General features: G+C 38.9%; 1 protein-coding gene across 1 annotated transcript in view; it reads right to left on the reverse strand.

Annotated features, from left to right (window-relative positions):
• Window positions 1–4653: 4653 nt before the first annotated feature.
• Window positions 4654–15996, reverse strand: part of DMGDH (dimethylglycine dehydrogenase) — a 64450-nt gene continuing 53107 nt past the window's right edge. Inside the window, exons 13-14 of the mRNA XM_005909470.3 lie at window positions 11301–11435; window positions 4654–5716 (exon numbers count right to left, since the gene is read on the reverse strand). Of these exons, the coding sequence (XP_005909532.2) occupies window positions 5501–5716; window positions 11301–11435 (351 nt within the window). The 3' untranslated portion in view covers window positions 4654–5500. The remainder of the gene's footprint in view (window positions 5717–11300; window positions 11436–15996) is intronic.

The following is a 15996-nucleotide window of genomic DNA, read 5'->3' on the forward strand; positions in this document are numbered from 1 at the left end:
CTGGAGTGGGTAGCCTTTCCCTTCTCCTGGGGATCTTCCCAACCCAGGGATCAAACCCAGGTCTCCCACATTGCGAGCGGATTCTTTACCAACTGAGCCACAAGGGAAGCAGAGAGGGTCAGAGTCTTCTCAAAAGCCTATAAGGTCCTATTTTAAACTTGGAGATGAGTTTAAGTTGCCAGTAGTTACATGCATCAGTTATATGCATTAACCACTATCAGTGCTAACTACTGTCAAGGCATTAAGAATCATCAAGCTTACCAGCTTGTAGGAAGGTAATTCTCTCTAAGAAGTATCTTCCATTTATTGTTGATTTTGTTTTGTGTGTTAGTGTGAGTATGTGCATTGAGAAGAAGAGGATCAGTTTTTTTAAAAGAAGAGAGAATTCATTTATCTCTGAAAATTCTCCCAGTGTCTGAAACTGAATTCAAATTGAAACGCCTTTGACCTCCTTATGCTGCTTGTTGCTTATCACCTCCTCAAAACCAACTAGATGAGAGTAGAGAGTGGAAAATAGTACCATTCGTATAAAAAGATTTTGACATAGCATTTTTTGTGTGCTTAAGACAGTGCACAAAAGTGTACATAGGTCAATGAATTCTCACAAAGTGGACAGACTCAAGTTAACCACCTCTCTGGTCAAGAAACAGGATGTTACCGACATGGATATATCTTTTCTATGGTTCCAGCTCCCATTAGCAGCTCCAACCTGTATGAGTCATGGTGTCAGCTTGGCAGCTGGCATCGCTCACTTGTTTTCCATGTTAAGTTCCCTCCTTTGAACTTCCTGGCAAGACAATCACATAGTGAGGCCACATGGAAACAAGTGCCCTGCCACCCCAAGGTGTTGCCATCAGCCTTAGCTAGGTGCCAGACACGAGAGAAGAAGCCAGCCTGGATGACCACTTTTTAGTGATTCTCTCCCTCTTTTACATTATACAATTATTTTTAGTAATAATAATGAAATGAATAGTGAAAGTGAAGTCACTCAGTCGTGTCCAACTCTTTGCGACCCCATGGACTGTAGCCTACCAGGCTCCTCCGTCCATGGGATTTTCCAGGCAAGAGCACTGGAGTGGGGTGCCATTTACTTCTCCAGGAGATCTTCTTGACCCAGGGATTGAACCCGGGTCTCCTGCACTGTAGGCAGACACTTTACTGTCTGTGCCACCAGGGAAGTCCCATACAGCTATTTTTAATAATAATAATGAAATGAATAATAACTACCAGGAAAAAAATACACAGGATAAAAAATTCTATTAAACTTTGAATATATAGTCAGGCCAGTAATGAGAAAAATAGAAATAAATGTTATAGTATAAAAAAGAAATTAATATTTTTAAACTATATTAGTTTTGAAAAAGGAGAATATTTATACTCACAAATTGGTCTGCTACTTGTGAATAATAAACCTTTTCCTTTTTAAGCTTTGTAGTGATTTCACTGAATTTTTTTCTTCTTCACATATTAATGTTTACCAGGCAGTATACCCAGATTTGTCCAGTTATTTTTGCAAAGTTGATTGAAGAATTTTTTTAAGCCTTTATTTTACATGAGCAACAGATGTACCAGTTTGACAGAAATTCGTAAAAATCTTTCACAACAAACTCCAGGAATTGCATTACTGTCTTTAGTGCTTTGGGAACATTTATAGTGGCTTTCAAACATGTCTGTGTTTAAAAGTTTCCACTAAAATATCTTCATCAGAAAATTCATCATACATTTGTATTACATACAGTAAACATTTCTGAAGTTTTTCTTCATTAGCTAAAAATTAGAGAAAATGGCTGACAACAAACTTTGACATTGTTCAGTTCGGTTGCTCAGTCCTGTCCGACTCTTTGCGACCCCATGAATCGCAGCATGCCAGGCCTCCCTGTCCATGACCAACTCCCGGAGTTCACTCAGACTCACGTCCATCGAATCAGTGATGCCATCCAGCCATCTCATCCTCTGTCGTCCCCTTCTCCTGCCCCCTATCCCTCCCAGCATCAGAGTCTTTTCCAATGAGTCAACTCTTCGCATGAGGTGACCAAAGTACTGGAGTTTCACCTTTAGCATCATTCCTTCCAAAGAAATCCCAGGGCTGATCTCCTTCAGAATGGACTGGTTGGATCTCCTTGCAGTCTAGGGGACTCTCAAGAGTCTTCACCAACACCACAGTTCAAAAGCATCAATTCTTCAGCGCTCAGCTTTCTTCACAGTTCAACTCTCATATCCACACATGACCACTGGAAAAACCATGGCCTTGACTAGATGGACCTTTGTTGGCAAAGTAATGTCTCTGCTTTTCAATATGCTGTCTAGGTTGGTCATAAGTTTCCTTCCAAGGAGTAAGCGTCTTTTAATTTCATGGCTGCAATCACCACCTGCGGTGATTTTGGAGCCTAAAAAAGTCTGACACTGTTTCCACTGTTTCCCCATCTATTTCCCATGAAGTGATGGGACCAGATGCCATGATCTTCATTTTCTGAATGTTGAGTTTTAAGCCAACTTTTTCAATCTCCTCTTTCACCTTCATCAAGAGGCTTTTTAGTTCCTCTTCACTTTCTGCCATAAGGGTTAGATGTAAGGGACTAGATTTAAATAGAAATTGATTGAAATAGATTTAAGGGACTAGATCTGATAGAGTGCCTGAGGTTCGTGACATTGTACAGGAGACAGGAATCAAGACCATCCCCATGGAAAAGAAATGCAAAAAGGCAAAATGGCTGTCTGGGGAGGCCTTACAAATAGCTGTGAAAAGAAGAGAAGCACAAAGCAAAGGAAAAAAGGAAAGATATAAACATCTGAATGCAGAGTTCCAAAGAAGAGCAAGAAAAGATAAGAAAGCCTTCCTCAGCGATCAATGCAAAGAAAAAGAGGAAAACAACAGAATGGGAAAGACTAGAGATGTCTTCAAGAAAATTAGAGATATCAAGGGAACATTTCATGCAAAGATGGGCTCAATAAAGGACAGAAATGGTATGGACCTAACAGAAGAAGAAGATATTAAGAAGAGGTAGCAAGAATACACAGAAGAACTGGACAAAAAAGATCTTCACGACCCAGATAATCATGATGGTGTGATCACACAACTAGAGCCAGACATCCTGGAATGTGAAGTCAAGTGGGCCTTAGAAAGCATCACTATGAACAAAGCTAGTGGAGGTGATGGAATTCCAGTTGAGCTCTTTCAAATCCTGAAAGATGATGCTGTGAGAGTGCTGTACTCAATATGCCAGCAAATTTGGAAAACTCAACAGTGGCCACAGGACTGGAAAAGGTCAGTTTTCATTCCAATCCCAAAGAAAGGCAATGCCAAAGAATGCTCAAACTACTGTGCAATTGTACTCATCTCACACGCTAGTAAAGTAATGCTCAAAATTCTCCAAGCCAGGCTTCAGCAATCCATGAACCGTGAACTTCCAGATGTTCAAGCTGGTTTTAGAAAAGGCAGAGGAACCAGAGACCAAATTGCCAACACCCGCTGGATCATCGAAAAAGCAAGAGAGTTCCAGAAAAACATCTATTTCTGCTTTATTGACTGTGCCAAAGCCTTTGACTGTGTGGATCACAATAGACTGTGGGAAATTCTGAAAGAGATGGGAATACCAGACCATCTGACCTGCCTCTTGAGAAATTTGTATGCAGGTCAGGAAGCAACAGTTAGAACTGAACATAGAACAACAGACTGGTTCCAAATAGGAAAAGGAGTACGTCAAGGCTGTTATATTGTCACCCTGCTTATTTAACCTATACGCAGAGTACATCATGAGAAACGCTGAGCTGGAAGAAGCACAAGCTGGAATCAAGATTGCCGGGAGAAATATCAATAACCTCAGATATGCAGATGACATTGTTCAGTCTATTGATTTAGAGCAAGTGCCCAATTTTTGGTGAAAAAGATGAAGACATTCAAATACTGCTTTACTGATCTCATCTAGCAATGTAAGATCAGAATCTTTTGTTGTTTCTCCAGCATTCTTTGAAATTTGAATTTTATTTTTTTTAAAAATGACCATTTTTTTGGATTTTGTTTTTGCATAGTCAATTGCCTTCTCCTTCCTGGTACTGTTCCTTTGATTAGAGCCTGATATCATAATATTTTATGTCAATAATTTTCCAGTAATTCATCACTGAAAAGTTACAACTTAGGTAACTATTAAATTGTACTACTGATATAGTGTTAAATTTTTTCAAAGGTTTCATTAGTTTTAACACAATTAGCAATTAGACTACAGAAAGGCAAAGAATGAAAAATACCTATATCAGAGCTGAGAGAAAGGATCTGGATAATACTCTTGATAATTAGAAAATGTGTGTTTTCAAAGGGATTTTCTTCATTTCTTATGTAAGAGGAAATACCAAAGATAAATGAATAGCATGTTGAAGAGTTCCAATACATGACTACTTTTATAAAAATTTACATGTAAATTTGGCACATTTTCAAAACTTACAAGTTAAGAAATTATTTTAAAATCTAACTACAGAATCTTATCATGCTTCACATTCAGCTGTCTTTAATACACATTTATTGAACATCCTAGGCAGCAAATGTGTGTACAGGACAAATGATAAATGACAAACTACATTTTTTTGAACATTTTGATTTATTCAACTAAATGCAAATAATTTCAAGAGGCGTATCAAAGAGTTATTTTAAATGGCTTGTTTTTTTCTTGCTATACACAGTGGTAAGGGCAATCCTGTCCGCTCCTCAGCTCTTATTTGACCTGCTTTGTCAACTGTTTGTGAAATGGTGTCCAGAACAGCACAATGTGATGTCAACCTGCAGTAATTCTTGCCCAAAGAGAGGTGTTCAGTATTCAGGCTGTGTTTGTCCTGGCACAATCTATTTATTTTTCAGCTTCATCTCAGAAGGTTTACAAGTACCACTTCCTTTGGAAGACTCTGTTCTTTTTTGCAATTTCTCGTTTAAAACAACCTTTGAAAGGACAATAATGATGTCCCATAAAACTGCCTTCAGGGAGGTCATTAAGAAAGTAAATATCTCAAGGAGCTGAATAAAAATGTTACACATACCAATGTTACATTTTAGTGTTTTCTTCCTAGACATGTTATGAAAAATTAAAACGATACCTTATTCAATGAGTATTTCTCAAAGAAGTAAATCCATCAATACTGCATTTGTTTTTATGTAAAACATAATTTGTTTTCAGCTAACAAGAACCATATGCAAATGTTTCTAAAATTATATAATGTTTTCTACTTCGGTTGTGTGTTAGCAATCGCTTAAATGTTTTGCTAATGGAGTTTCATAAACAACAATATAGGATAACAAAAACATTGATTTCAAGTATCTTCATTTGAAACGATGTAAATCATTCATCCATTATTCTACCTTCCTTAGAAAACAAGAGAAAGGTTTTAGAATTCTTAATTTAGATTTTGATGATTTTGAAATAAATCTTTGGTTTCCCCATTCCCCAGCCAATCAGTTATAATTCTGAGTACAAGCATATTGAAACCATAATACATTTGCCTCTTCAAAGTCTTTTCAAATTTTGTCCTTTCCACCTTTTTTTTGAAGCCGGCTTCTGGTTGGTTCTGTTAACACCAAGGGTTCTTGTATGACAACTGCAGGGTAATTTTTGCCCAATAGTTCAACTTCAACTTGTTGTCCCACTTTACTGAGCTCTACAGGGACATACGCGAAAGCCAGACTCTTCTGGATGCGGTAACTATAGCTCCCGGAGGTCGTGTTGCCAACCACCTGAAAAACAAGACCCCACCGTCCTCGGCATCTTGGTCACAGCTAGGATGAGATGGGTAGACAGCATCACCGACTCGGTGGACTTGGGTTTGGGTGGACTCCGGGAGTTGGTGATGGACAGGGAGGCCTGGCATGCTGTGGTTCATGGGGTTGCAAAGAGTCAGACACGACTGAGTGACTGAACTGAACTGTGTGCTTCCTCTTTAGATGAAAACTCTCAAAAGATATGTTCAACTTACAGTTTTATGATATGCCGTCTGTGAGGATAATACCAGGAGAAAAACTTCACTTTTTTGAGAAGATTAATGAAAGTTTAAAATCATTTCTCAGAATATATATCTATTTATTTTGCTCAGTTTCATGCCAAGTGATTTGATAGGAAGAATGACATATTTCCATTTTAAACTTTAAAAAATTCTCTACCATCAAACTAGCATGGCAATAATAGATATAAAGGAGAAAAACCTAAAAATCCTAAAGCAAACTTAGCCAACTGTTCCTGTTAGCATTTAGAAAATGACCTGTCAGAAGAGTGCTGAAATAAACTGTTAGTATATCAACAGTCAGTGTAAAGTGAATCTTCTATATAAATATTGTTGTTGTTGTGCTTAGTCGCTCAGTCATGTCCGACTCTTTGAGACCCCATGGACTGTAGCCCACCAGCCTCCTCTGTCCATGGGGAGCCTCCAGGCATGAATACCAGCATGGGTCGCCATGCCCTTCTTCAGGGGATCTTCCCAACCCAGGGATCGAACCCAGGTCTCCCGCATTGCAGGTGGATTCTTTATCAGCTGAGCCACCAGGGAAGCCCATATGAATATAGAGAGAGCATTTAACAATTCCTGATAACTGCTAGGCACTTAAATCAATGTTAACTTTATCTTCTTTAGCTCTAGATGCAAGAAAAAGAGTCAAATGCCAAAAAATTACAATACAGATTTAAATGCCACATATCTTACAACTAAGACAACAAAAGCAAAATATGAAATATAGCCCAACTCAAAACGGCTTCTCCTGGCTACACGATGTCGCACTAATCCTTACAGCCTCACTGCCTAGCACAGTGGTTGTGTATAGCTGGTGCTTGGAAACATCCATGAGCAGGAAGCAGCCTGGTGATGTTTTAGCTGCCTCAGCAAAGGGCCTACAACAGGCAACAGTCATGTCACAGCATTTCTAGTCTTTTAGATGCTTACAGATTCATGACATTAAATACAGGCTCCTATCTCTGCAGCCCCAGTTTTTAATTATCTCACTGAAACCCCAAATCAGAAGCTCTCCATATAATTTCTGAACTTATTATGGTGATTTATAAAGTGAATGCATTCATTAGTAAAAGCTTCTCTCTGGTACATTATTAGCTGCTAAGGTATTTCTGAAATAACACACATGTTTCAAAATAGTTTTTCTACTCTAGCTCAGAGTTCCATGATATAAAGCTGGGATTTGGGTCAAGGTAGTTGGGAGTTCTAACCATTGCTTTTTGAAAGATACTGATAACTTGGTTTCACTTCCAAATCTCTCAAACAGAGATCTGCGTTTGGAACTCTGGAAAAGTTAACCTGATTTTCTTGGGCATCTTAAGAAAACAGGAAGAATCCTAAGCAAATCTCTTGGTCAAATTCCCTAACTCACTGGATCAAAAACCCACAATCCCCCTTCAGAGATTGCGTGCCCTATTTCCTCAGGTCTCCCGATCTCTTAAAATCCAGCAGTAATTCATCTGGCAGTTATTTTTGCATTGGTAACTTAAATAGCATGTTTATTTTGTGAATGCTATTCTTAAAATATTTATCGAATGTGTCACCTTCTGTTTGATTACTTTTATTTCTCCCTTAATTTCTGTCTAATCCAGGAATTGGTAGCTCAGAGTATTTTAGAACTCTGGTCTTTCCTTTGATCTTATTACTATGTCTCCAGGGAAAGGTTTTCCCTAGCTTAAATTTTATATCATTCTACTTTAACATTTTCCAAATTCAATTAAATTCATTGCTTCATTTTGCTCAGTGAATCATGAGAACAACTTGTCTTCACCCTCTGCCTAACAGAGTCTCATATTCTTTGTGAACTCAAGCTTCATTTATTTTTAGCCTTGTCTCATTCTTTTCTTAATTATTAGACTTAAAGATGCCTGTAACAGACATAGAGAAGAGAACATGGTAAATAGTCTTTGAAAGAGTGAACATGATTTAAATTGGATGATATATTTATTTGGCTATCCCTGTGTGTTTTGGTTTATTAATAATGAAAAAGAAAACTTTCTAAACTCTCCCAACTTCCTTATCAAAAAGTTTTTCTTCAAAACTTACTTCCCAGCAAAGCTGTTTTTTTTTTTTTTTTTTTAACTAATTAAAACCTTTTTCATGCATACTCTTGGAGAAGGAAATGGCAACCCACTCCAGTGTTCTTGCCTGGAGAATCCCAGGGACAGAGGAGCCTGGTGGGCTGCTGTCTATGGGGTCACACAGAGTCAGACGTGACTGAAAAGACCTAGCTGCAGCAGCAGCAGCATGCATACTCTTATGCCTTGATTTTTAAAAATGAAACCTTACTTAAAATCATAATCCGTTCCTCCAGCACTGCCATCTCCCAACGAGACTTAACATTTCCCCAAAGTACTCATCACCCTCTGACATGCTATTTATTTTATTTAATGTTCATTGTTTGTCTCTCCCCTCCCTAGAATATAAGCTCCATGGGGGCAGTGATTGTCTGATTTGTTTTGTTCACTGCTGCATCCTTAGTACCTAGAATATTGCTATCACTTAGTAGACATTCAGATTTGTTGAACAAATTAATTATATTTGCAATGCTAGAAATTAATCCTATTGTTAGCATTGCAAATATCTACCTGCAAGAATATAATATCAAATACCAAAGGTAGTATAAGTCCAGATAAAGTCAGGAAATAAAAATAAAAAAAAAGATTTCATATCATTCTAGAGTATAAAGTAGGTCAAAGAGGGTCATCCCCATGATAAAATGATTTAAGCATCAAAGAGCAGACACGCTGATACCAGGAAATTTAAGAGAAGTATTTAAAAAATATTTTTGCAAAGGCTTTTTTGAATTTGCCACAATATTGCTTCTGTTTTATGTCTTGCTTTTTTGGCCATGTAGCACGTGGGATCTTAGCTCTCTGACCAGGGATCGAACCCACAACCCTTGCCTTGGGAGGCAATGTCTTAACCACCAGAAAAGTCCCTAGTTTCAGATTTGCCTGAGATTTCCACCACCAGGGGAGTCCCTCAGAAATATTATTAATAACTAAAATTGCAATTGGATTGGCAGCTCTATAAACATATGGCATGTAATGGAAAGATGAAAAATATAAAAAGATAATTCAGTGCACAGAATGGGCAAAGGAAATAAAATTTAAAAATAGAACTTGGGTTTCCAGGGTTTTTCTTTTTTTTCCCAGATTTGTTGTGCTATCATTGACATATAACATTGTATAAGTTTAAGGTATAGAATTCCAGTTTTTTTAACTTGGGTATGGTCACATTTAAGATGACTAGAAATCTGTCAGTGGATCATGGTCAGTGGTGGGGTTGCATACAGAATGTTACAACATAATCTGTCCTTCATTCCATGGCCAAGTGAAACAGCCAGAAGAAGGATGGGTATGGACCATATCAGAAGACCAAGAAAGTTGAATGAGAATAGAGTGAAAAATGTAGAACAAATTCAAAGATGAGGTGGGGGATGAAATATAGTGACAAGGGAAAAATTAATTAGAGGCAGAAAGAACTTTAGACATTATCACACTAAGTGGCTTCATTTTACAGATAAGGACACCGAGACACAGAGAGGCTCATGCGTTAGCTGATGGCAGAGGGATTTTAAGTGGAGATCATGGGCAAATCTGAAACCAGAAAAAGAACAGATTAAGAAAAGAGGACTGAACCAGGGATCTGGAACAGAAAGAGGAAGTGGAGACTGAGAGTTAAGAGTAAGTATGGTACAAACAGAAGAGCAAACTCAACACAGTTAAAGCTGAGGCATTTGAGAAAAAGCTTCAGATCTGAGAAAAGATCTACTGGTTTCATAGTATCAACTATGACATCCATCTGTTACGGAGATGTGCAAGAACTGTGGGTATACAATGAAGTGTTTAGGAGAATACAGGGGCCATAAGAGACAGAGAAGGGAGAAAATGGGGGAATTCAACATGGCTTAGAAGAGAGGATAAGCAATTTTAAGTCCAACTGTACCTGGGTCAGAAATCAACTCTGCCAGCCACATGTCATAGTGTGTGGCCTCAAGCAACTTGTTTAACCTCTCTGAATCCCAAAGCCTCATCTTTAAATAGGAACCATCATATGTATCTGAGAGGGTAGTAATAAAAGTAAATGGAACGACATGAAAAATATCCAGCACAAGTAGGAAATCTGTACATGTTAGCTCCATGTCAAAGTGACCCCTTAGCCCAGACGCCATTTCTTTAGTAAACTGAAAGCTAAGATTTGATTCCACTGGCTCTCCCCACAACAGTGCTTTTTGTCACTGAACTGATGGGAAAATGGAAACAAATATTAAGTAGGCTGCAATGCATGAGAAAACACTTTAGCACAGAATCTCTGAATCTGTGAGTGTTGGCCGAGCAGACCCTGCTCAATACAGAACAGCTATTAGATGAGTCTTAAAGGCCCTTTGGTTGCCACATTGTCCCTGCCTGATAACCCCTGTCTGGTTGTTTTTTGTTGTTGTTGTTGTTTGTTGTTTAGTCACTAAGACATGTCCAACTCATTGCAACCCCATGGACTGTAGCCCACCAGGCTCCTCCATCCATGGAATTTCCCAGACAAGAATACTGCAGTGGGTTGCTATTTCCTTCTCCAGGGGATCTTCCTGACCCCAGGATCAAACCCCATCTTCTACATTGCAGGCAGATTCTTTACACTGTCTGGCAACATCGGGTAAAACACAGCAAAATGCTGAGCCAAAGTGGGTTTTATAAATAGTCATAAAAGAGGGAGGAAGTGAAGTTATGTTGATAAGTTATCTAACTCTAGCTTTACCAAGAGAGAGAATGAAATGTAGCATCCCAAAGGGAGAAGAAGGTGATCTAACTCCTCCTGAAGAACTGAAAGATTTCCACTTTACTTTCTAAAGTTCTACCCTCCCTTGTCATAAAAATTTTCATTTGAATTTTTTTTTCTGTTAATATGCTGAGGTCAGAATTGCCTCCTTCTGAAAGATCCCAGAGAAGCTAAGTCAGAACACCAAGTTCTTTATAAAATGTTACTCTTGTATTCATTGATATGGATGTGGCGAGTCAATAGGTCATTTTACCTCCTAACCTTCTAAATCGTACCTTCCTCACTGACCAGTGTATTCAAGTCTTGCCGTTTATTGTCTTTCATTAAAACATATGGAACATGATGTTTTCCAAAATGGGCAACATTTCACATTTTCCTTTCAGTTAAGTAATCTCTGTCTCTTGACTGTCAGTTCTGAATCCAAAACAGTGTCATCTCAACAACAGATAAATAGCTAGCAGAAAACCGTAAACAGAAACACAGACAAGGAGCTTCTGCTGCAGAACTGCGGTGGCCCCTCGCTATGGGGCTTCAGCACTCACCTTGCCATCATACCAGATGCTTTCATTTCCCTCCGGATCAACATCGTCCGTTGCCAAGGTGAGGCAGACCAGCCTCCGTTTCAGCCCCTTGGCTTTAATCTGTTTCAGTGCCTGCTTTCCTATGAAGTCTGCTGGCTGCAGGAATCCAAGATAATGATGATGAATGAATGCTCAGACACTGTGACAAGGTTAGAGATGCAAGCATTTAAATTTGTCTTTGCTATTTTCTCGCCAATTACACATTAAATAAAAATACAGATTGGATCAAACGTCTAGACAAATATTTCTTAGTCCTCAGTTGACAGCATCGGCCATGTATTGCTTCAGAATAGGTGAGACTTAAGGGTAATAACTTATGATAATTGTACCAGAACTACCTGGGCAGAAATACACGAGGCCGGGTATTGTGATGGTGGGTTATGAAAGGTACCCTTGCGCCTGATGATTGTGGGACTGGTGGGCAGTGGGCAAGGTGTGGCTCAATTTCTACCCGAAATAAGCCTTTCCTAAGAAGGAAATACACTTTTTGGAAATATGATGCTAAAGCAACTCCAAAATATCTACTTTTTTCCCCCTTCTTCAGAATAAGGGTTCCTGGAATGTATTAACCCACTGGGTTGCATTGTCAGTTCACGCAGGAAACATATTGAGCTGTGAGAGGCATCACACTGAGCCCTGGGTGGGCTACAAAATTAGTCAGATACAGACATTCTGATTAAAGAGCTTATTCTCTAATGCTGCGATTTTCAACCTCCCCCCACCTCCTTTCCCACAACACATGACAGATGACAGTCTCATGCCTAGTGCAGTCCCCTGGGCACACTCAGGGCTCTTCCCAATGCAGTGCAAGCGAGTGAGAATGACAATGCTATAGGGATGACCTTGAGTCCACTCTTATGCATTGAGAAAAGTAGGAATCATGCAAACTTCAGGAGTTTCATATTTATTAGTAACCAAACCGTACAAACAGGTGAGCCATGACTCCTCAGCAGAGACACTTAGCTAGTAAAGGAGACACAGCTCTATGCAACGAGAATGCCAAGGACACGAGACAGACATGAGAAACTAGTCAGAGGCTAAGAGCACTGAGGGTGCAGAGGGAGATGGCTGGCCCCGGTGAGGCGCGGGGGGTAAGGCTTCGACACGTATGTGTCCATCTCTTAAGGGGGAAAAGAATGTGTGATATTCAAGTCACATCTCTGACGACTTAGATTTATAATGTGGAAGACAAAATTCTCAAAATAGTTCTAGACTAACTATTCTCTGAAAGAAAAGGAAGGAAACAATCATTTTGATTTCTTTACTGGTCAAAGAAGAAAGGAAGTGCTCTTTCATGCCAAACATGTCCTCCACTACCAACATTTGGGATTTATGGAGCTCTTTCTACACACAAAACATTTAGGACTGGGTGTAATAAGCCCCTTCACCTCTCAGCTTCCTTTGTGCCTCAGCTAGTAAAGTATCTGTCTGCAGTGCAGGAGACCTGGTTCGATCCCTGGGTTGGGAAGATCCCCTGGAGAAGGGACAGGCTACCAGTATTCTGGTCTGGAGAATTTCATGCATTGTATAGTCCATGGGGTCGCAAAGAGTCAGACACAACTGAGCAATTTTCACTTTCACTTCACCTCTCAGTGAAGCAGCCGGGGCAGTCCTCACACCCCCTCTGCCTGAGAGCCTCTCCAACTCACTCCTTTACTGACTCAGAACTTAGACATGTATGAGTCCAAGTTAACTCAGTATGATTTCTACGGATATTGCAACTTTACATTGCTGACTATACAGGAAGCTAAAGAAAGCTTCCACTGGCCAAGATTAAGAGAATTATAAAACCAAAGTCCAATTCTTTCCCTCCACTGTAATGCAGATAGTGAGGGACAACTACAGGCTTTATTATGAAGCCAGATAAAAATTCAAAGAAGACTAGAATCCATGTTATTTAAGTTGGGACAACTGGGGCTAAACAAAGCAACAAACACAGAAAGAGTGTGGTTCATCTGAATTCTACGTAGGATAAATTCAGGATAACACAAGTCAAAACAAACCAAGTTCATTATAGTTAGAATGTCTAAATACAGAAAGAATTCTACAACAGGTTTTTTTTTTTTAATTTTTGTAATCTTTTTAAAAAGAAGACTTGCTATCGTGGATATATGATGACAAGGAGTGTTTTTAGAGTTACTGTCTATATAGGAAGTGAATGATTGCAATGAAAAGAAGTCGCACACATTCTTGTATGCACACAATGCTGAGTGGCCATGCTCTAAACAGTGTAATTTTGGAGCTCTGGGAAACCCTGAATAGAGTCCTCACCTCCTGTTATGGAATCTGAATCTTTGCTGTCAGGAGATTCACTTAGATCTTGAAGCTTTGAGGTTCTCCTGAGTCCCTATTGAAGAATTTTCTTTCAACTGTTTACTCAACTGTTGTCATGCCCCTGCTGTGTATCAGATACTAGATATAGGGTATTCAGAGCTAAAACCACAGGATCTTGCAGCCTCTGGGAGGTCCCGCAGGAGATACGACCTCTTCCCCTCCACATTACAACATGCTCAGTGCTGAAATTATTTCATCTGCTTAGTGTTTTAACATATCAGCAGAAAAAAAGAATAGTTTGAGATTACTGGAAACATGGTAAAATATGACATGTACAAATAAGTTATACCAATTTGAAATGTGATTCAGTGTTACTTCTGCTTGTTCTATGAGTGTTAAAATCACAGTGTTTTGAAAATTTAAAACAAAAAAAAAATGTCTAATGCATGTCTAAGGCCCACAGACAGATGCTATGATAGAGGTATTACAGTGGGAGCTCAAAAAGGAGTATAATTAGCTCTTTCTGGGGTAAGAGAGGGGGGCTAGGGCACCCTTCTGTCAGCTACAGTTTTGTAAAGGGTTTGAAAGATGGGGCTTTCTGATAGCTATTGTCTGAATAACCTTCTCCAAAAGCCCTTGCACTTATAAGTCGATCTTCCCAACATTCATAGAGGTGGATTTGGGGTCTAAAAGAAGTTTGAGTTAACCTAGACAAAGACACTGAACCAAGATCTCAGGAGTCCCAACCCTGTTCTTTTCATCTACTTTGAGCTGCCTTCACTGAGCTATTTAAGCCGGTATCTGACACATCTTCAGTGGAGCTGTGGTGAAACCTTGCCGTGACCACAATTTCCAAGAAGAGGGACTTTAAGGGGTGCTGGCAGGTGGGGGAATAATGTGCGCTGGAAGGGGAGCCCAACTCCACCAAATTCACAATTTAAACTAAGTCTAAGCAGGAGAAGGAAGTGGCAACCCACTCCAGTATTCTTGTCTAGGATATCCCATGGACAGAGTCTGAGCCTGGTAGGCTACAGTCCATGGGGTCACAAAGAGTTGGATACAACTTAGCGACCAAACAACACAAGCAGGAATGTAAGGGATCCATTAATCACAAGAAACAGGAAAGTGGGGAACCCCAGAAAACTTCCTTTAAAAGAGAAAAATTAAAGTAACAAATACATAATAGATAAGTAATATTAATATTTATAATTTATTAGGCATTTGCTATGTGCCAGAGACTATGCCTAGGGCTTTACAATCATGAGCTCATTTAATCCCTGCAAGGTTTCTATAAGACTGATGATTTTATGCCCAGCTTATGAAGAGAAGGCCTAACAAAGTTAAGGGTCTTTCATGAGACTCAGCTTTAGATTTTATCCATATGAATTTTTTAAATGATTGTGCCTAGAGTATATCATTGGCCTGCATAGCTAAAAAATGTTTCTTTTAAATTATTTAGAAAGAAAAATACATGATATCATATATATGTTGAATCTAAAAAAATGATACAAATGAACTTATTTTACAAAACAGAAAAAGACTCACAGACATGGAAAAAAAATGTATGGTTGCCAAAGGGGAAAGGCGGAGGGATAAATTAGGAACTTGGGAACAACATATATATAACTACATATAAAATAGATAACCAACAAGGACCTATTGTATAGCACAGGAAATTCTACTCAATATTCTGTATTAACCTATATGAGAAAAGATCTGAAAAAAAATGTATAACTGAATCATTTTGCTGTATACTTGAAACTAGCACAACATTGTAAATGAATTATATTTCAATCCAAAATAAATCAACTAATTAAAAATATTATTTTTAGGTACCCTGAACCTATTTTGAATGACATTCACTACACAGTAACATTTTTATACTATATGAAAGAATTTGAAAATGTCCTGGAAGTTAATATTAATGAAACTTAACCTCTATGCCTATATATCCCTGAATTAAGAAATGATCTTGTCAGCAATATCGTCCTCAGATGAATGAAAACTAATACTCAAACAATAAAAATGTAAGGAACACATACTTAAAAAACACAGATAAGAGATAACACTTGTCCTGTGAGACAATTGTTGCTTCCTAAGCTAACGTATGAAAGTGAAAGACGCTCAGTCATGTCCAACTTTTTGTGACCCCGTCGACTATACAGTCCAGGGAATTCTCCAGGCCAGAATAGTGGACTGGGTAGCCTTTCCCTTCTCCAGGGGATCTTCCCAACCCAGGGATCGAACTCAGGTCTCCCACATTGCAGGCAGATTCTTTCCTAGATGAGCCAGAAGGTAAGCCTAAGAATACTGGAGTGGGTAGCCTATCCTTTCTCCAGGGGATCTTACTAACCCAGGAATCAAACTGGGGTCTCCTGCATTG

Source organism: Bos mutus, chromosome 10 (genome assembly GCF_027580195.1).
Source record: "Bos mutus isolate GX-2022 chromosome 10, NWIPB_WYAK_1.1, whole genome shotgun sequence".
NCBI classification, from domain to species: Eukaryota; Metazoa; Chordata; class Mammalia; order Artiodactyla; family Bovidae; genus Bos; species Bos mutus.